Source organism: Neopsephotus bourkii, unplaced genomic scaffold (genome assembly GCF_033783945.1).
Source record: "Neopsephotus bourkii isolate Nb327-2 ecotype Australia unplaced genomic scaffold, CSIRO-AGI_Nbou_v1 NB_1535, whole genome shotgun sequence".
In the NCBI taxonomy this organism is placed as follows: Eukaryota; Metazoa; Chordata; class Aves; order Psittaciformes; family Psittacidae; genus Neopsephotus; species Neopsephotus bourkii.
In genome coordinates this window covers 407,201-428,939 of record NW_026902011.1, presented here as the reverse complement: position 1 = coordinate 428,939, position 21,739 = coordinate 407,201, and the positions used below count along the sequence as shown (strand labels likewise).

The 21,739-nt window shown below is 41.9% G+C and overlaps 1 protein-coding gene across 1 annotated transcript in view; it reads left to right on the top strand.

The window, feature by feature from the left end:
- The first annotated feature begins 2,343 nt into the window (after positions 1 to 2,343).
- LOC133221428 (guanine nucleotide-binding protein G(q) subunit alpha) overlaps positions 2,344 to 21,739 on the top strand; it is a 121,093-nt gene continuing 101,697 nt past the window's right edge. Inside the window, exon 1 of the mRNA XM_061370303.1 lies at positions 2,344 to 2,881. Coding sequence (XP_061226287.1) covers positions 2,746 to 2,881 — 136 coding nt within the window. The 5' untranslated portion in view covers positions 2,344 to 2,745. The remainder of the gene's footprint in view (positions 2,882 to 21,739) is intronic.

The following is a 21,739-nucleotide window of genomic DNA, read 5'->3' as shown; positions in this document are numbered from 1 at the left end:
TAAATGACAGTTCTGCATTTGTGGTACACACTGTTTGTGACTTCTACACCGAGCATATCAAAGGGTTAAGGAAGTTGAGTCACACCTCATCTGCTGGGGAATGCTACAGTATTGTGTGAGGTATGCAGTCTTTAGTAGAAACACATGCCCTCAGTTCGGGTGTGGATTTTGATACAGTTCACCCAAAGGCTGAAAACTCACCGACCCATTTGGACCCTTTCTTCAGACATGATGCCTGAAGATGGTTTCTGCAAACTTGGGTTTGGGCACAAAACATCCACTGACTGTCTCTTGTGACCTGTACCATGCACCCATCCTCACACTTTTGAGCCCCGGCTTTAGAAGAAAATTGTGGTATGTTGAGAATTAATTTCATGAAGAAATACCCGCTTCCCTCCTTTTGTTACATTTTACATTAGATTTTCTAATTCGATCTTTAGAAATCTTCATTGGATTTAAAAATAATGCATTCATGTGAGACCACAAGGTATACAAAAAAATACATAGGTATACCAACACGTGGAGAAAAGATGCGATTCTTCATAGAGAAGATGCTTCAAATGAAATATAATTTATTATTAATACCTGGACTTGTGCAATTTTAACCAAAACTCATGTATTAATTTACTGGAATAAAGAAACATAATTATAAAAAAGATTCAAAGTTATACTAGCTGGTTTTATACACTATTATACATTAATTACTATACTAATTAATACAGTATAGACCTAAGTGGAAATCATGACCTTTTTTTCATGCTCTAAAACCTGTTTGAACGTTTTACTTTCCTGACTATTTTATTCTCCATTTTTAATTCCCTCCTAGTCTTTATATAATTCACATTGCCAGTATACGCGGAGAGTTTTAGCAAAGCGCTGGTGAATTTCGAAGCAGGTGGCAACAGGTGCTGGGAAGGACATCGCGCTCCATGCTGTTAGATGGAGAACAATATGCCCCTCTAGCTGCTAGAGAAGCTGGTCCCAGTTTCCCAGCACATTCTCCAACATTCCCAAATACAAACGGTTTCATATGGAGGTGTTCAAAGGAAGGGCAGGTGTGGGAATTTTGCGAGGGCTTTGTGAATCCGCAGAAACTGGAAGCTGCGTCCATCAATACATCCCGCCAGGCTGCGTGCGGGTCATCCCGGGGGCTGGGGCAGGCAAGTTATCTTTCCCATATGCCATCCTAATCAGGTTTTGTTTGCTGTGTTTTGTTTTTTTTCTTAACGACAAACACGGACAGCTTTTCTGGGACCTGGGCGAGAGGGACCGGGACAAAGGGTGGCCGCGATCGTACGTCGGCTGAACAGCGCCTGCAGCACAACCGGAGCACAGCCGGCGCCACGCGGGTCAGTGCCCCTCGGGCAGCCTCTGAGGCGTCCCGCCGCTCCTGCGGCCAGCGCCTTCGCTTCCGCGGCGTGCGGCAGCGCCCCTCGGGTAGGGCGTCGGGGATGCGGCGTGAAACCGCGGAGAAGGGACTTCTCCCTTCTTCTCCCTTCTTCTCCCTTCTCTCCTCTCCATTGTCCCGTTTACCGCCGTCCCTGCCTACCCAAGCCAGGTCACTAGGTCTGGCACGGAATAAAAACGCGTTCTCGCGCCTGAAACCGAATGAGGAGAAGGCGCATACAGGCGCTCGGGAAGTCGGTGCCCCGCAGCTCGAGCCGGACGCGGCAGCCTTCCTCGCGGCCATTTAGTATGAAGAGCCACCGGGTCTCTTTTTCAGCCCCTCCTTCTGCTTCCCCCCCCCACCCCCTCCCCACCGGGCTCCGCAGAGGGAGGGCCAGGGCGGCTCTAGGTCGCCGGGCGCTGGGGGGCGCGCTGCTGGGAGGCCCGGCTCCCCCCCGCTTCGCTCCCCCCCAACCCCAGCGTGTGGGGGCAGAGCGGGCGAGGCGGTGGGAGAGGCGGTCCGCCATGTTCCTGCCTCACCACGCCCGCTAAGCCGAACCCTTCAAAAGCCGGGCGCGCCGGGCCTTTGCTGGAGCTCTGTCTTTGTCCCAAGCGGGCCATCGGTACTCTCCCTAGCTCCTGTCTTTACTGGCAGGGAAGGAGCGAGCCGCGGCAACTCTCTGGCAGCTCCCCAGCAGCAGTTCTCCCAGCAGCAGCTCTCCCAACCACAGGGCGAAGCGCCCGCCCCGCCGCCGCGCCGGGAAGGAGCGTCAGCTGTGAGGAAGCGCTTCCCAGCGGGCAGCGGCGGGCTCGCAAAGCCGGCGGGAGCTGTGCTCCCGCCCCGGGGCACGGGGAGCGGCAGGGAGATGCGTGTGCGGGTCGGGGGCGGGATCGACGGGCCATAGCGTTTGCACGGGGGTGGGGTGGTCTCGTCGGAAGGCAGTGGGGGTGTCGGCTGTCGGGGAACGCGGAGGGAGAGCAGCGGCTGCGGGCGGCGGGGGAAGGGGAGCAGGAAAGCAACGGGTGGCGGTGGCGAGCGGCTCGGCTCGGTATCGCTGCTGCCACCGCGGTGCGTGTTTCCATGTTGTTTGGTGCATGATTTAGAGGAGAGGAGGAGTTGGCAGCGGCGGGTGTCAGCGGTAGGGAGCGGAGATCCGCGCCATCAGCGGCCCTACCTCTTTCTCCTCGCCGCTGTGTAGTACCGAGGCAGCTGCCTGCCGCTTGCCCTGCGGCGCCGGGCGGGACTCCCGAGCGAAGAGCGCCTGTGCCCCCAGGGCCGGTGCGGCGGCGGGGTGCGTGTGTGAGAGTGTGCGTGCGATTTTAGGGGGGTGGGGGTTGTGTCTGAACCAGTTAGGAAGAATGACTCTGGAGTCCATCATGGCGTGCTGCCTGAGTGAGGAAGCCAAGGAAGCCCGGCGGATCAACGACGAGATCGAGCGGCAGCTGCGTCGGGACAAGCGGGACGCCCGCCGGGAGCTGAAGCTGCTGCTGCTGGGTGAGTACGGGCTGCCGTCACCCGGATTAGCCCGGCCCGGCCGCCTCGGCTCGGCCAGGGCCGCCGCTGGCAGGCACGCCCCGGGTGCCGCTGGGGCTGCAGTCCCGGCATCGCAGCCGCCGCCCCGGGCTCCCTGCAGCCAGCGCGTTCCGTGGCGGGGCCGGGGCTGCGGCGGGTCTGGCTGGGCAGCCCTGGGCGCTCGGCGTTTTCGCCGCTGGGAGCAGCAGGCCGTGCCCCCGCCGCGGCGGTGTGTATGTGCCCGGCGGCGGGGCGAGCGGCTCCGGCCGGGGCACTTGGTGTGCGCTGGAAACGGCCTTCCAAAATGGAGTGGGGAGGGATAGCGGGTGAGTGGGGGAGAGCGGGGGACATACCTTCGGTGGTGGTGTTTGGAGGAGCGGTGGCAGGGAAGCGGGTTAGCGAAGGGAGTCGTAGGGGAGTCGCTGTACAGATCGATGGTGGAGGGTTTAGTATCTGCATTGTTCTGTGAACCTCGGGAAGGTTGTTGGCTCGCTGGTCCTATTTTTTATTGTGATTTTCATTTAATGAGGTAAACTGGGATAAGAGGCTTACGTTCAGATTGTAGAAAGAGTAGGGAACTGCAAAGCCCGAGATGCACACATGAAGCTGAGGAGTAACCTGAAGTATGCCTGAGGATGGCAGGATCTTTAATACCTTCAGAATCCACCCACTGGTCAGGAAATAAAATCTATTATATCATTTCTCTTTATTTAAAACACAGGTTGTTATTTTAGAGCTGCAAGTATGCCGAGGCAGTGTTTATTTAACAGAAATTTGGCTTATGTTAAAATAAGCCTTTTGAATTAAAATACGTCTGCCTGCACCCACTTTGCTCTACTATGCCGTATAGCTGCCGTGGTAATACAGCTTCTGCTTGGGGACTTGTAGGCCTTGAGATTTGTCTGCATCGCTGTCTGGTGTGTGGATAAGTGGGGATGTTCCAAGTGAATGCGGGATGTTTATGCTGACGATTTTTGTCTTGGGTTATGTATATGAAAGTCGTGATTTATAGGTAGGGGGAGTAAACTGCCTTTTCAGTGAGGTAAAGAGAGTTGAAAGGAAAAGTCAGAGTACATTTTGGTGCTTCCATATGAATATGCTGTTTCTTGCAGCTTGTTTTCTGTATACGGAGAAAGGTTGTTGGGATCCTTAACTGGAGTATGCAGCAAGTGATGGAGACATGCAGTACTCCCAGTAATAACGTTCTGTCTCATTTTGGCTGGGTTTTCATTTGTGGAAGTGCATGTTGTGACTGTTCTGGGATTCACAAAGAAGATAAAATAGGAGATAGATAGCTTGTCTTTGCTTAATTTTATGGATGTTTAATTACCTAATGATACACATTTGCTTCAGGAGAGGTAGTTGGCATATTTGACTTGTTACTTGGGTCCAAATTGTTTCTGTATTTTCCTGTTTTTTCTTGCAGTAGGGCTAGAGGCTTCTCCCGATTTTTTAAAAATGCGTGAAATTAACTGAATCAGATCAATATATATTAACCAGAGAGAGAATTTGGAGATCCCCTCATGCACTCAGTAATGCAGAGCTTTGCAAGGTCCTCCCGCCTGTAATGTGAGGTGTAGGCACAGGTCGAGGTAGATCGGGGTCCGGCTGTGGCATGCAAATGGCATGTAGTGACTTGAGGGAGATCAGGGGAGAAGCCAACCTGCAGAAAGCGTTGGGAAAAACTCCAGTGCCTGTATGAAAAGTTTTTGCGTTCATTATTATCAGTGCAAACCAAGAGTTCTGACACGCTTGTGAGGACATAAGAATAGTGTGCTAGAGACCAAGTGGGGTGAATGTTTGGGTGCTCATACTTAACTGTGTGTCTGTGCAGTGCAGAAACTGTTACTGTGCACACACTTTTTTGGTCCTTCGCTTTGTCAGGCTCTGTCATTGGTCTCAAAGTGTGTGTGTATGTGCAGCTGTTTGGATTAACACTTGATGATCTCATCTTGTAAAATGCAGTATAGTGGTGTGCTACTGTTGGAGTCATGGGATTGGGTAGGGATTCAAGTTTCAATTTATAAACAAATTTTGAGGAAAACTTTTTGTATTAGTGGGTTTATTTTAAGTTATCTGACAGCATTTTCTTTTTTTTTTTTTTTCAGTCGCTCTCACTTGTTCCCCAGCATAGGCAGTTGCTTGACAGTTAAGTTTGTCTTGTTTGTGTGGGTCATTCACATGGTTATGAGACAGAACCATTTTAAAATATGCAAGTAGTCATTAGAAATGGTAAGGGTGGTAGCATGAAAATATCCTGAAATTGTCTGAATTTTTTTCTTTTAATTGGATAGGCCTCTACTGTCTCATTACATGTGTTTCCATCTCAAACTTAAATTACTTGTGTTACTTAATTTTACTGTATGTAAGTGTAGGTGAACGTGGTTTTAGTTTGTGGGTTTGTTTGTGGTTTTTTATTTATTTTTTTTTTCCTCCCTGGAAGTGCCAAGTTCTCACTCCCACTTTGTAAAAGTATTGTAGGACTTGAAAGGCTAAGTGGGTTAAAGGCTTTTGGTTATGACACTGAGGCTCATAAAAAGAGTACTAGTACAGTTTAAGCTGAACCATGTTAATTGAACCATGCATTTTCTTGTTGCAAGTACAGAGTGAAAGGTAATAACTGAAAAAGTTTTAAGGCACAAAGAAGCTTTTCTGTGCCGGATTGTTTTCTTCTATTTATTTAGAAATTAGATGTATGTGCATACAAATGCACAAATGTAGCAAAAAAAAAAAAAAAAGTGCATCAGGAGGTTTTTTTTCTTCCTTGACCTGTGGAAGATACTATACTTTCTTGCAAAGTGGGTTAGTTTTTTTTCTGTTAACTGTGAGACACACACAGACCCTGCTTGGTACACCCTGATTTTGTATTGATGTTGATTTTTTTACTTTTCATGGGATCAGATTGTTCAAAATGTGAAGTCATTTATGGAAAACTTCTCTACTGCATGCAAAGAGTATTTTTAAGTATTAAAGTAGACCCACTCTATGATTAAACATTAAAATGCCATTTTTAGGTACTTTTTATACATCATTGCTTAATTTTTGGAATAGATTACACCAGAACAGAATATTTTTTATTTTTTTTTTTTTTACTATAGTAATTCTAAAAAGCTAGAATCCAGCAGTATGCACTGAAGCATATTACATAGTAGTAGTTTGGCTAGCACAACTTTGCTGTAATGTTTTAAGGTGCTCTGGAACAAGTGCAGTCTTTCACTGAATTTGGTTTTAATCTTATGTGTTTGCCAGACTCTTCTGGATTTCGTTATGGCTGAACAATTCGTAAAAACCCTATGATTGTTCTCCAGAGCTTACGGTTGTTAATATCCACCCATTGTTTGCTGTTAGCTGTAAAAACACTTGCATTGTTTTTAAAACTGGGAAAAGAAAAAAAAAAAGTGTTTTAATGATTTATATTGGTATATGCCAAACAAAATGTACAGCGTTCCGCATGCTTGCATGCATGTTAGGCATGTATGTACATACTTATTGTTAAGTAGCAAGAACCATGTCCTCTAGTTCTTACCATATGTCATTTTGCTTGTTGTTCATGGAAATTTTGCATGGTTTTAGGAAGCAGTATTTAAGCCTGCATGAAAGATAGTAGCCATAAACCTTCAGTCCTGGATACTGTCTGCTTGGAGGCTGTATATATTTATATTATGCACTATCTTCTCAGTGGGAAATGCCTTGAGTATTTAAGAAAATAATCTGGCAGTGTCATGCTAGCTGTCTAGCTGTGCCTGTGTGTGTATATACCTTGGCCAAATAGAGTACTGGAGGTGTGTGATAGTGTTTGCTGTTTTATGGTATGTGTGCTAGTGTGGTGTCATGTGCAAAACATATTTGGGTTTTTTTAAGGGGTGGGTGTTTTTTATGTTTGAGTTAGCAGATGTGTTAGTAAAGAGAGTTGCCTGAGTGTCCTTTTTTAACTCTCTGCATTACCAAAGGAAACAGGTGGAAGATACGCCATTTGAATTAGCATGAATAGCAACCAGTCTTACATGGGAAGAAAGATGCTCTTGAACATAAGGGAGATGTCCAGCAAGCATGCAAGATATGTATGCGTTTCGTACACCTGTATCAGTTGAATTAAAGATTTAGATGTAAAACCTGGTGAATTAGCGAAGACTTAAGATTTTCTGTAGATAAGTTGAAAAGGAAGTAGGTCCCTTTAGCCAATAATGGAATACACTGGTTTTATGTAATGTTTTCTTCAGCTGGAGAAACAAAAGAGGCTACCTTATTTTTCTGGTAACTTGTATCAGTCTTTCTTACACCGAATACTTCAAAATAATTTTAGGTACTTAGGATAGTATGTAACTAAAATGAGCAAATAGTTAACATACATCTTGATAGGTAAATACATCTTATTTATAAGAATCTGTTTCTAAGGAAATACAATTTTCTGGAATAAGAACACCTTGGTACGTCCTCACACAGACATGTCTATAAAACTATCTTTTAAAATTATCATCTGGACATTGATGTGATAACATATAAAGAACATCTATTTAAGAACATATTTAAGGGGTTATTAAAGGGATATATTTTTTGCAGCTGTTAAAAATGTGTTGTTGCTGTTTCAGCTTTACATTTTTAAAAGCGGTGTACACACCCACAGAAAGTAACAGGAGCTAGCTGAGGGCCTGAATAATCAAAGAATTGTAACTAATTTAATTTTATTCATATGTTTGAGAGGCAGGTGACTTCAAATTTATATCTTACATTGATAAACAATATTGAGTTAGTGCAGGAAGGAAAAGTATATGCTGTGCAGAAGACTCTTGAGAATGAACATTTGAGTGGATCCTGACAGTTGAGGAATAATTCTGCTTCTTTAGGTGCTTCAAATTATTTTTGTTGGTTTTCATAGGGGAGAGCATTTCTTTGGAAATAATAAAACAACCTCTGCAAAATTAATCCCAGGTAGCTGTGAAACAACATTAGAAGGTAGATGTGTGATTAATGGTAATTAGCTTTGTTGCAGTAATAGAATGCTGTAAACACACCAATGTGTTTCTTCGCACTACTGAATGATACAAGACTCGGGAGAAAATCTGTTCTTGCAGTTGAATGCTACTATGTATGCACAGCTGTTAATAATAAAATTATGGAAGCTTTTCAGCATTCACCTTTTGTTTAATTACAAAACCTCTGTCACGAAGAAAGATCAGGACAGCAGTAGAAAACCAAGGAGGAATTAGAATGTAGGAAATTAGGAAGCCATATATGCAGTGTTCTTAGCATCAAAAAAGGAAGCATGCAGCGGGCTTTAGTTATTGTTAGCTTTGTGTAAAGAAGTTAGATGCATTAACACTGGAAGGCATGAGTTTAAGAGACAACCACAGGTTTAGAAGTTGAAAGTTTTGGAAGTTACTGGGAGAGTTCCAGGAACAGCACAAATGTGGGCTTGGGGTTTTTTTGTTTGTTTTTTTTTTGTTTGTTTGTTTAAGCTAAATCGAAGATTAAATCTTAAATTTTTTGGAAGCACGTTGTTCCCCAAATAAGTAATACTGATACAGAGACTAAATTGAAGTGTGATTGTTGACAAATTTTTGTCCTTTGTAGATTTTCAAAGGACAAATGGCATGGAATAATCAAACTACTTAATTTGTACACTATGCTGTGTTTAGTAGTACTGTAGTGTTTTACCCAGAAGCCTATGTAAGGTGCAGTAGCCCAGAGAAAAGTTTATTTCATTCCACATTTGAGAAGGTGGTTTGGGTAGTCCAGAAACAAAAAAAAATAAGCTCCATGAAACAAGTTTCCTCCTTTGTTAATCCATACAAGCAAAATCATCCAGCCCAAGCACTGGTATGAATGATATGGCTTAGATGACCTCCATTGTGGTGGTGCAGCTAGACTTTCTCTGAAGAGGTGGTGTGCAGTAAGTGCATAGTTTGAATAAAGCAAAGTTGCTGGAAGTGGAAACCCCTAGTGATTCAGTAAATTAAAGATAGAGGCTGTTACCACTGTAGCGTCTGCACAGCTGTGTTATTTGTAAATTACATTGACCTGCTCTGTGTGTGGAAAAAGCATCTATTAAGAATGGGACTACATAGTTTTGTCTAGTGTCTGGGTCTGGTTTGATCTCAGAGCAAACAGATGTATTAGATGTCTACCCAAGGTCCTGTCCTCCCAGGTAATCTATGGATTTTGTTTTGTGTCTGGGAGAATGCCATGTGGTCCTTGTCAAAATACTCTGGGACTCAGCCCCAGCTATCAAAAGTCTGTTGAAGGAGGACTTGGTTTCCCCAAGGGAAGTTGTGGAAAGGGCAGTTAACGTTTGAAATACATTATATTCTATCAATTCTCAATCTTATCTTCTGTGAAGAGATCAGGGTAGGTAGGTCCTTAATTTTTTTGTGAAGTTAACTGAAAATACAGCTCTAATCTTGGAAGTATCAAATGTGGATATTTTGTTTTTTCAGATGAGGTTGGCCACCTTCAAATTAAATACAAGCCAAGAGATCAGGTTTACTGTTCCATAGGAATGTGGTATAGCTGTTTGAGATGGAACCCCAACCTGTTAGAGATTCATTCTGTAAGCAGAAATTGAGAGTTTAGAAGTTACTGGTTTAGTTATGATACACCCATGAAATCAACCAAAAGAAAATCCCCTCTTGGTATAGTTTCATAAGCTGAGTTGCTGTGTAATGAACATTTTGGGTATGTTCTGAAATTCTCCATTAGAAAAAAATATTTTAGATGTCACAGTATTTGCTCTTTTGGCACAGAATATGCATTAACTGGCTAGTCTTGTTAGTATGCTTGTCACTGTACCTTACATGCTCACTAGGTCCTTGCTCGCATCCTGCTTCTTGGTCCTTGGCTTGGTTCATAGCTCCACCAGCTGCAGACTCAAAAGAAACAAGGTAATCTTTGGCAGGAATTTTTGTATTAAGTGAGAACATTTTGTAAGTTAGGGAAAGTTGCTTTACTCCCCTTGTTCTGTAAATCCATCACAGGAGAGTTTTTTAACTAAGTCTTCAATGTTAATGTTAATTATTTTGCTCATATTAGAGAATGCTGGGATAGAATGCAGAAAGCTATTCCAGTCCACACTACTGGGTGAACAGGGTGAGCCAGAAAGTCAAACAGAAGGTTTCTGTAGCAGCAATTGCTAACTTACAGGGCCAGAAAAACTCAAATAAGTTAGAAAAGATGCCATTATTCATTGTGTTTTTAGGAACTGATGAGGCTTAGAAAGCTGAGGATCAAGTATGGAACATGTATTTTACTCTTGATTCTGGAATTACTAAACACTGTATGTGCCACTTTGTTTCATACACCAGAGCAGTAAAAGCAATGGATATTAAATGCTGAAAGCTGAAGGCATAGCTAATGTATCTTCAGGTTTTCATACAGCCATCCAAGTACTTAAGTGATTTGATGTTTGCCCTTTTGGAGTGTGTGACCTAGATGCTGTTGAAATCAACATTTATGTTGATAGTGAAAACCTTTCAAAGGTGGTTTGCAAAAGGAACAACTGGAAAAGGAAAAAAAAGCCAAACCCTAAACAAACAAACAAAAACAAAAATAAAATACATAAAAAAAGAAACAACACAAAAACAAAACAAAAAAAAAACCCCAAGAAAATCAAACCCACCCAAAAATAAAACCAAAAGCCAAACAAAAAAATATTCCTTTTGTTACAAGCGTAGTTTGCTTGAACTCAGTTGATCTTTTAGGAGAGAAAATGGTGATTCTCACAGTACTCTACTTCCTTTTTGTTTGTTTGTTTATTTGTAAGAAGAAGTAATAGTAGTGTGGAAACTGAGACACCGTGCTGGGGGGGAAGAAAGCCCAAAGAGTAAAATACATTATCTTAACACATATATTTTAAGAGCTCTGGTTAAATTCTCTTTTGGTCCTTTTCATTCCAGGTTGGTGTGTTGATGGTACCTGACTTAGAAGTATTCTCAAAAAGGCTGTCAGTCTTCATACCCATTTAATCTGTCTTGTCCTGAGGCTGCCAGTTTTTACTAAGAGTGGTTATGATGTATGCATCTGGTCATCATTAACAATGATGAGATAGGTAGCTTATCTCCGAGTGCAGGCCACTAGGCAAGTGCCTGACTGACTTTTGAATACTACTGATCCGGCTCATTACTGAGAGAGATTTAAGAGATCAGCGTCCCTTTATCTCATTACTGTTCCTCTAATCCATCAGATACCCTTTTAAGTGAATTTCTGTGGGGGGTTTTCATCTGATAGGTTGCAGGTATTGCATGTCATGTCAAAAGGATTTAGTGTAAATCCCCCATGAGAAAGACTTCTCATGTGTGAAGCTTTTTTTAACTACTCAAGATAGAGAAACATCTTTGGCAACGCTAAAGCTCCAGCCAGAATCAGGCTATCACTTAGCCTTAATCTTAAGAACATGGAACAGATCCTCTGGGATCACAAAGGCCAAGTTGTGCCTGACTAATCTAGTGGCCTTCCATGGTAGAGTAACTCAGTGGACAAAGAAAAAGCTACAGTGTCATCTAGGCCTTCTGTAAGGCCTTTAATATGGTCCCCCACAATATTCTTAAATTGGTGACATGGGTTTGATGGATGGACTGGGAGATGGATAAGGAATTGGCTTGATAGCTGCATGCAAAGAGTTAGTCAATGGTTCAGTGTGCAAGTGGAGACAGTAATGAGTGTTGTCCCTCAAAGGATTGTAATGATCAGTAATGTCATTATGACATAGACAGTGGGATTGAGTTGCACCCTCAGGAGATTTCCAGATGACAGCAAACTGAGGGGTGCAGCTGGTATGCTGGAGGGAGGGGATGCCATCAACAGTGACCTTGACAGGCTTGAGAGGTGTGCCCATGTAAACCTCATGGAAGTCCAGTAAAGCCAAGTGCAAGGTCCTGGGCTCCTTGACCTTGTGTTCTGGCAATCTCTGCCATCAGTACGTACTTGTATCTGAGTAAATTGACTACTTGATTAAATTAACTATTAGCATCAGTAATACTCTACTTTTAAAGATGGCTTGGCTTGTAGTCATTTAAGCTTGGCTTTTAGTACTATCTGTGATCATAGGAATCTAGAAACATTCTGTGTCCAGGGTAACTTTTGTTCTCTTGGTGTTTATTTACTTAATTCCATTCATTCTTGCATCTTATCTGCAAGACATGATAATAATGAATTCTGATTCACTGTGGTTTTGTTCTGTGTTTGGCTGTCCAACAGAGTAATATGCTACTATTAATTATTAAATCTAGTTAGGGTTAAGAACTAGACTTAAGATAATCTTTGAAGATTTTAGTCCTTTAACCAAAACCAGGTAAACAGAATTTGCTAATAGCTTAATTGTGGCTCTACTCCAAATGACAGATGCAAACCTCTGACATAAAACAGTTAATAAGTATGCCTTTAAGTGTTTCGCTTTGAGAAATTTCTGGCACAAGCATTCTCTGGCATTATTGTGCCTGTATTTTTTTTTTTTTTAATTACAGCCATGTCAGTTTTACTAGTTCAGTTTTCATTTGGTTATTTTCAGAAAATACTTTGAATCTTTTTGCATACTTTTTTTGGCCTGCAATTTCATTTATAAAGTGGGGAGCATAACAAATTTTTACATTGCTTTTTTTTTTGTCTGTGGAGTTTTCCCATAAAATAATATGTAACCAATAAAACAGGAGGAAGTACATAACTTTTGTTGTTTCAAAAGGCAAAATAAGGTAGTTTTCATTGCTAATTATGCGAAGTTACTGTATATATGACTTGTCAAGCCATTAGTGCACATTCTTATGTTAGAATAGCTTAAAAAAAAGAGGGGGGGGAAAAACAACAAAAAAACCCAAAATACCAACCAACCAAAACCAAACCCCACTATTACTGTACTCTCTAATGCCTTTGCTTTGTTTTAGTTTATCATATCTGTAAGGAGTGATGATATATTCTGGAATAATGCATCTGTGGGGAAGAGGGTCATCACCTTCTATGCATGTGTTTTGATTGTTTATGTGTTGTCCCTGCCCATGGCAGGGGGGTTGGAACTAAATGAGCTTAAGGTCCTTTCCAACCCTAACTATTCTATAATTCTGTGTGTTTACATGATACCAAGGTACTTCTGCATAGTGACATGCAGTTCTCTTACACCTTCTGGTTTCTTTGCAAGAAAGCCAAAACTCTGGAAAGTGGGCAGAACAGAGACATAAGCAAGACAAATGTTCATTTGTTGATTTTTGTGTATGTTTTCTTAAAAAACAGTACTTCAGCCTACTAATCTAGACTGTAGTTTGGGCATAGCAACGTTAGGTGTATCACTTCTCAGTAGCTCTCAGGCTTGCTCCTGTGGTGTTGGGTTTTGTGTATGGTTTGTTGTTGTGTTTGGTCTCTTTTTTTTGGGTGAGGGGGGTATTTTTTGAACGAGCGTATACATGGCTATTCCACAAAATGCCAGCAACCTGTCTGATAAGCTGTTAACTTATTGTGGGATATATTTTCTGACATTAGATGAATAAGAAACAAGGGACAAAACCAAAATATTTTAATGTCCTCTGTTCGTGGCACAGTCAGGGTGGTTTGTAGTTCAGCCCTAACCCTGTAACTGTAGGGTGGACTTCGTAGAATTTTAATCATTCCTGTAGCTGTGTTTTGACTACTTTCCAACTCTTCCAACATCATTACTGAAGTACAAATGATGAGAGTTGAGCAGTGGTTTGTATATACTTTATTACAAATACAGGGGTAAAATTTCTCTTCCGATAGGTGGGATACCACTTTTGAGGTGTGTTCATGGAGTGCAACAGCCTTCTGAGCCACAACATTAAACTAATCATGTTTAGATGATTACCTGTTGTAACGCAAATGATCTTCCAAGTAATTGCTTTCCAGGGTAGGTTCATTCATTGTTTGGCAAGCATGTATTTAACAATGTTGAGATGCACAGTCTTTGCTGGTTTCTGTTTTACAAGTTTATTCGGATTACTTTCAGCATTAGATACTCTTCATAATTTACTAGTTCAAAGCTTTTTGGTCACCTACAAGTAGTGTTAGTAATAATTCTATATTTTTATTCCATCTTCTGGGTGAAGATACTGACGTTTCTTATCAGAGTTTCAGTATTGCTGGAATCTGGTTTGGAGTATAGCTGTCTGAGGACTTCTGCCTTTGTAATTTAATACTTACTGTTTATACAACTGTTACTTAGTGCATGCTATCTTGGTTTGTTGTATGAGTTGCCTAGCAGATGCCTAGCTCCTCAAAACCATGACTTTGTACGGCAAACCATCTGAAATGTTGTAACTGCATAGCTGTTGGTATGCATTCTCTTTTCCTCACCTTTCTCATCCTTTGGAGGTTTTTTGGGTGGTAATTGAAGAGTTACAAGGCAGGAGGACTTCCTAGCCAGTCCTTCTAAAGCTCTTTGATAAGGTCCGCCTGGACCTGCTGAGTGACAATGTTCTAATTTTAGTAAATCTTCTGTAATGTTTATCTGTGGTCGGTGCTCCAGTTGAAACTCTTTAATTAGCATTGGAAGTATGGTCTCTATTTCACTAAAACCAAACCAGAAATATTTGCAAATTATGTATGTTTTTTCTGTGTTAATAAATGCTTACGTTCTCCAGTAGCAGTTTGGTGATCAGTTTAGGTCTTATGTGGAGCCCTACATTTCTTCATCTGACTTTCTTTTAACAACTTGTGAAGTTTCACAAATTTTTGGCTTACCTATTCCAATTTTCTCCTTTTCTATCCCCTCTTATCCAGGCTGCTTTTATTAGTTTTTACTTTTCTTTGTTTTATAGAATTGAGCCTGTCCAGGCTGTTTCATAAAATCTGCTGAAATGACTCCCAGTTGTCCCTATTTTAAATCTAAATCCAGAATTACACTTGTAATTCTGTCAGCTTTTGCTAAGTAGCTCTCACAAAACACGGCATACCTGTAACATACCTCTACTACTGATGTTGGGATGACTTTGTTTACACATAGCCACTGGTACAGAGTTGTAATCACATGCTTTTGCAGTTACTTTTGACTGTAGTTCTGCCACATGTTCTTTTTCTTAAGTATTTGTGTGGTGCTTTTCTGATTTAGAAATTACAGTTTGTAAACTTGCAGAAATAATGAAGGTAATTTGCTTAAGATCTTTAACAAGTTACATGGCCCTGGGATACTATACCTCCTTACCTTTTCATTAAAGAGTTTAAAGAGCCCCACTCAGTTGTCTGTCACATTAGCTGTGATATCTGACACAGCACCAGCTTTTGTGTCAATTTTTCTGTGCTAGAATTTAAACCAAAAATGTTAAAGATCACTAGCTGCAAGTCAGTTCTGAAGAACACAAAAAAGCTAATCACTGCACTTTCACTCGTGTAAATCTTTGCTTCAATTATAACTCCTTCAAATCTTCACCTGTATGTTAGCAATTTCTTCAGTTTATCTATGTGTCTAGAACATTTTCTCCATTTATTTTGGTTATTAATTTGATCCTAATCTTATTTTGACTTTCTTATTTATTCATTCTGACAACTTCACCTCCTCCATTCTTCAGTTTCAATAGTGCAACGATAACCTGACCTCTCTGACCAGCCTCCCTTTCTAGCACTGAAAACTGTCCAAACTCTGCAACTCCATCTTCCACAGAAATACAGTGACTAGTCCCCAGAACAAAAACCCTGTCATGTATTCTGGTTGTTATTTTTCTTCTGGTATGGAACAGAAATTTTTGTTCAGACTAGGTGTCAGGCTAATAAGTGTTGGATGTTCAGGTATTTATAATTTGAGACATTCATACAAGTTTGTCTCGTGGAGTATACTTTAGGCACATGCAGAATTTTACTCTCATTTCTGTTGAAGGCAATTAAGCAAGTCTCTTGATCTGTTTGCAGGGATTTGCTTGCATCTGAATAGAGCGCACTCTAATGGAACAGCTATCCCCAGTGTCTGTGCCTATGCCTCAGGGTACCTACTGCAGGCTGCTTCTGTGTAGTGCATGCACAGTGGTCATGGCTCATCCACCTGATGAGCACTTTATGAATATATGCAAGTGGTTTTATGTAAGGGTCAATGCTTGGTAAATGCTGGCAGCAGCGCTTAGCACTTCTGTGAAATGCAAAACCAGCTTCAGGTTGCACATTGAGAAACATGGTCTTTAGAGGCCTGCTGCAAGGGAGTTCTGCATCCTCTGCAGGGGATGGGGTCTATCCATGGAAGACACATGCTCCTTGTCATCAAGGAAGAAGTGGATGTTCCAGGACCTAGCTACTGTTGGAAGTCTGGCATGCTTATATGATCCCTTCTTCTGCTTACCACTCATCTAGCTTTCAGACTTCTGTGGACAGACTTAATCTTACCAGGATGAGGATTTGAGGCCCATGGAGCTACTAGTTACTTGTAGGACTGCTTTTACTTGCATAACTGTGGAGACCAGCAGGTTTTTGCATAATTTTCAGACATGCACTGACACAGCCGAAGCATGGTTGGGACTTGACTCTGCACTAACACAAGTGCAGCCTGAGCCTCCTATATGCCCTGGCAAGAAAGTTTCTGTACGTAGTAGAGTGTTTAGGCCTCTTCTTGTACTACCTGGGGGGACAGTGAGTTTGAAGTTAGGCTTCCCAGTACAAGAGAGCGAGGCATCAGCAAAAAAGTGCCTAAGGTGATGAAAGAATTTGAACATCTCTCCTGTTAGTAAAGGCCAAGAGAGCTGGAGCTGTTCAGCATTGAGAAGGGAAGGTTTGAGGAGAGATCTTGCCAATTTACATAAATCTCTGAAGGTAGGGTACAAAGAGAACAGAGCCAGGCACAAAGTGAAACACTGGAGGTGTCTCCTGAACCTCAGGATGTACTTGTGAGAGTGACAGCACTGTCACAGGTTGTTTGGGTAGTTGTGGAGTCTCCCTCCTTAGAGATACTAAAGAAACATCTAAATGTGGTCCTGGGCAACTTGCAGGTGGCCCTGCTTGAGCAGGAGGTTGTGTCAGATGACCTCCAGGAGGCCCTTCCAACTTCAGCTGTTCTGTGAAATACAATATTAGCGCTGCAGCATAATCTTGCAGATAGAGGTCAGCTGTGTCACCAGTTTACTCAGGCCTTTAATTAGTATTTGTATGAGAATCCCATGGGATTGCATTTCACTATGCTACCATTCATTTATCAGTTGCTTATAGGTGTACAAAGAATTGTTTTGTAGACACTTGTGCGCCACTGTGACCCGGTACCTGAGGGGAAACCAGTGGAAAAAGTTCTACAGTTCAGAGGTCTTCCAATAGCAGACAGTATGCAGCATGTTTCTCGGAGAATAGCTGCCTTTGCTTGGTTAAGTCTGATAGGGAACACAGCAGCGCAGCTTGTACCCTTGGGTTGTGGGCTGTGTTAGGTAGAATATAAGCCCAGACCAGTACCAGAACATCCTGATAAGTGACATTTGGGTGTGGTTACAGACTCGGTTGTTTTGCCCAGTGCTCCAAGATGCCCTGTCTAGTGCCAGCAAATTCCTTTTACACAAGATGAATTATTTATAGATTTTAAAAAAAGTAACAAGAAAAATGCTCTCTTCTCTTCCCCTCCCATCTTAACATGCATCACCAACAGAAGTGTGCTGCAAAATCATGATTATTTGCAAAAAAATGGGGGCTAATTCCCATTATGCATATTCATGAAAGAAAGATGGCTTTCTGCCAGAGTTACTGTGCAGTGAATGTGTGTGTTCTAAAATACATACAGGTAATATTTTAAAACAGCCAGTCTGTCCAGTCGAGGTTGCTCTGAGGGCAGGTGAAAAGGCTGGGAAGTGAGGAAGAAGTGCTTAGTCTGCTGGTCTGTAGTCCTGCTGTGCTCAGGCCAAGTGCTGGAGTGGCAGAGCAGCCAGCTCTTGCCTTGACTCCTGGGAGAGGCCAGGACTTTGGTGTAAGCAATTGCCTGCTAGAAGGGCTGGTGGCTTCTATTAGAGGACTTGTGGGGATGGTATGGAGGGACACAGGCTCAGGTGCAGACAGGGCACCCCTTTCCAAAGCAACCAGTAGTCCTACTTGCACTGCTTTGTTCCTTTCTATAGGAACCACTCTCCTAGCTCATGCTTGAGGGTAAGCTTGTAGCACTGGTATGGTGCACCTTGTCTCCCGTGTCCCACCTCTAGTACCCAAAAGCATCTGCTGCCTCCATGTCCACTGATGGCTGGAAAGCAGTGTGAAGCTGTGATGCGCACCTTAGCTTTATCTGCATTTGCTCTGCAGCTGGTAAGGAGGTATTGACGTGGTCTTGTGGTAAGACATCCCATGCAGTTCAGTTTGGAATAGATGGGACATTTGTCAGGCTGCCCTGGAATGGCAACCCTGGCCCATCAGTAGGTCTCTTAATGTAAAACCTGCTGCTCAGTGCTCCTATTGTAACCCGGCAGTGAAATCCTTCAGGAGGGCTGCACCTCAGCAAATGTGGTTACATTTTGGCTTTTTGCTGTTTTCTAAAACCGGACTTTTTTTGGTATAGGGTGTGGGGGTTTTTTTTGTTTGTTTGTTTTGGTTTTGTCCATTTTGGGGGTTTTTTGTTTTTTCCTTTTTATATAACCCTATGTGACTCTTGTGGTTGGTGGTTTGGGTTTTGTGTTTTGTTGGGCTTTGTTTGTTTGTTCGTTTTGACTTTTTTATGGCCTGGGTTTTTTAAATAGTCTTCTGAGTCCTAAACCTGTAGAATTTCTTTGCATCTTGACCTGAAAAAGCAACTGATGGCATTGTTTTCCAGGCTGTCCTTAGATGGTTCCTCTAACTGGTCTTTCATTCTTACCCCTCCTGCAGAAAAGGGCATATTAACAAAACAGACCCCCAAAACCAAAACAAACAAACCCCCTTCCATGTTATGGAACAGAAGCAGAGAAAATCTTGAAGCTTTTGGTGTCCACTCTTCCTTGTGAGGAAGTATAGTGAGCTTGTTAATTTTCTAGTGTATCTTGCTCTATTATGAAGTACCTTGGAATATCTCCGGTTTGCTTTATTGAGAAGGCTGTAATGAGGACATCTGAATTTAATTTTTATATTTAGGTTTGCAGTTGTAAATTAAGGTTTCTGCCTTCTTGCCAGAAGGGATACTTCTGATTCAGTTGCCATATAGGGGAAGTTTACATTGGATATAAGCAAGAAGTTCTTTACTGCAAGGGTGGTGAGGCACTGGAATGGGCTGCCCAGGGAAGCTGTGAATGCTTCATCCTGGTGGTGGTCAAGGCCAGGTTGGACAGAGCCTTGGGTGACATGGTTTAGTGTGAGTTGTCCCTGCTCGTGGCAGGGGGTTGGAACTTGGTGATCTTAAGGTCTTTTCCAACCCTAACTATTCTGTGATTCTACTAATGAATCACTTTTCACAGAGGGGGAAGATTATTCTCTCCCCAAGTCTTTGTGAAGCAGAAGGCCTCCTTTGATCAATTGATAATGAAAATTCTGAAGTTCACTGTTTTCATAGTAATCTTGTTCTGAATTTCAGGGAGCCCATTAAGTCCACCAGCAAGCAGGGTAGATTGTGTTTGTGATAATGCCTGTTACTGTAATTCTGTGTGATGGCATAAATGTCACCTGGGAATACTTCCTCTTTTTCTTAAGTTAATGGTATCTCTAACAATAAATATTGTGAGATGCTTTCTCAGCCCAGTAATCTCACTGTAATTACAGTTCTATGTGTTATATTTTGGAAGAATTTTGGAAATGATACCAGGCTTTATTCTTGCATCAATTAGTGAATCCACACTTACCATCACTTCTCAAATGAAATAAATCATGGTTTAGGCTGATGTAGGTTTTGGGTTGTGGCTTTTTTTTTTTTTTTATAATTTGCTTTTCAGTGCTTCTCATGCTGTAAATTACCAGAGTATGACTGCATCTGGCCAACTTAGCGATTTTTGTTATCCATTTCAAATAATCATTACAGTTTGGATCCTGCTGCATGTTTCTTCTTCTAAATAATAAGGAGTTCACCTTCAGGACTTACCTTCACACAATAATTTTCTATTTGGAAGTGTGATACTGAAACTGATTTTTCAAGTAGGGGAAGGAGAGAGGCAGGAGATGTTACTCTTACGGATGATGCTTTCACCCTCTAGCAAGTCACCTAGTTTATAGGCTGAGATGGAGAAGAGTCTGAGGTACCAAAGCTACCAAGGAGGCAGGTTTTAGTTTACATTGGGCTGGAAATGGTTGCCTAGGAGTAGTAAGATTTTCTGTGTTTTATCCAATTACTTCACTAAATGTCTGAACTAAGCTTCACTTTTAAATATCTTGGGAACATGTTCTTGTTACAATTCCATAAAAAGTGACTACTTATAGTTCCTTTTCATTCTTTTCTGTTGCGTCCTGTCTCAGGTACTGATGGTTTTGATGGCATGAGTAATTCATTTGTTCTGAAAAACCTTACTGTGAGATGTATTTGAGTGTACTGTTTGGTCTAAACTGTGCAATCATAAAAGTATTTGGAAGCTATTTTGACTTGTATTTTTGAATGTGTGTATGAAAGATCATGTCACTTTTTCCTCTGTCTGTTTAAAGACGCTCAAATTCAGTAATTTATTTGCAGTTCATCTAGCTTCTTCAATTACTGGCTTCTCAGCAGGGTTGCACACCTGACTGCATACGTTCATCCTCATCGTGCCACACTGTGTAGATGAAGAACCTGTTCTGAGAGATTGCAGGATTTCTAGAGAGAACTGAGTTCTCCTCCAGTACTTCAGTGCCTAACTTACACATTGACCTGATTTAGAAGCCCAGGCAAAATAGGGTGTATAAATAAGCATATGTATTACATGGGCAGAAGTGGCAGGATGGGAAACAGAGCGTGCCTTTTGATGAAGGGTGAGAACGTGATAATTTTTTTTTCCTTTTATCTTACACTGCTTCCTGCTTTTCTGCATGGGTGGAAGATACATGGCAGTGTAAGCTGCTAGTGAGTTACCTTTCTTGAGAGGTTGGGTTGGAGTTTGAACTCTGTTGACAAAATGAGAAATTAAAAATTTTTTTGTGTCCTGCTTGACATTGCTGAACAGTAAGCTCGTTCAAGTAGAAGGGGTTGTTTTCCTCTTCTGGTTGTGTTTCAAAGCAGAGAAGATGTCCTTACACTTTATGCCAGGCCTGCTCTGGTAGACTTAACTTGTCAGATGAGCCCCTGTGGCAGGTAAGGAGATGTTTAGTTTGTAGAGTCCATTGACTCTTACAAACTGTGGCACCCACTCCTTGGTTTTGCCAACAGCAGTGTGCTTTTGTGTAAGCCAAAAGCAAAATCCTAAACAGTGGGGAAACTGATTGTCAAAAAGTACAGATTTTGCTCAATAGAACTATAGAGCAGCAGAGCACAGATGTAAAATCTTTGCAGTTGTGGACATGGGCCTAAATTCCAAGTAATTCTTGTTGATGGGAGGAGAATGTCTCGGAGCCATCCACAAAAGCTGCCACTAAGGGTGATCTGTGAAGTTCCCACAGGGAATAGTGGAACACATGTCTGTGGCCTGAGTCAAAGCCGTAGCTCAGGGTTCTTGTTTGTAGGTAGAAAGTGTGTTTTCATCACATACATAACAGATGAGTTTTGTAATAACATGTGCATTGCCATGTTATCTTCTGCTTCAGCTTCAGGAGTCCACAAATTAAAGCTCACAATAAACTATTGCTGTACTGCCAAGCCTGAAAGGTAAGGAACTCTGAAGTTTAAATACAGTGCTAAAGAGATACACAAAAGATAGTAATTAACAAAAAGGCTGTGTCATAAGTAAATATCCATAAATTCCTTACATTATCTTCAGTTCTATTAAGCAAGAACACATAAGTACTTGGTACTTGTTGCTTCTATTGTGTGTAGTAATGGCATTGAGGATCCGGTTAATTTTTCATGGGATTTTTTTTTTTATTCTATTTGATAAATATTGA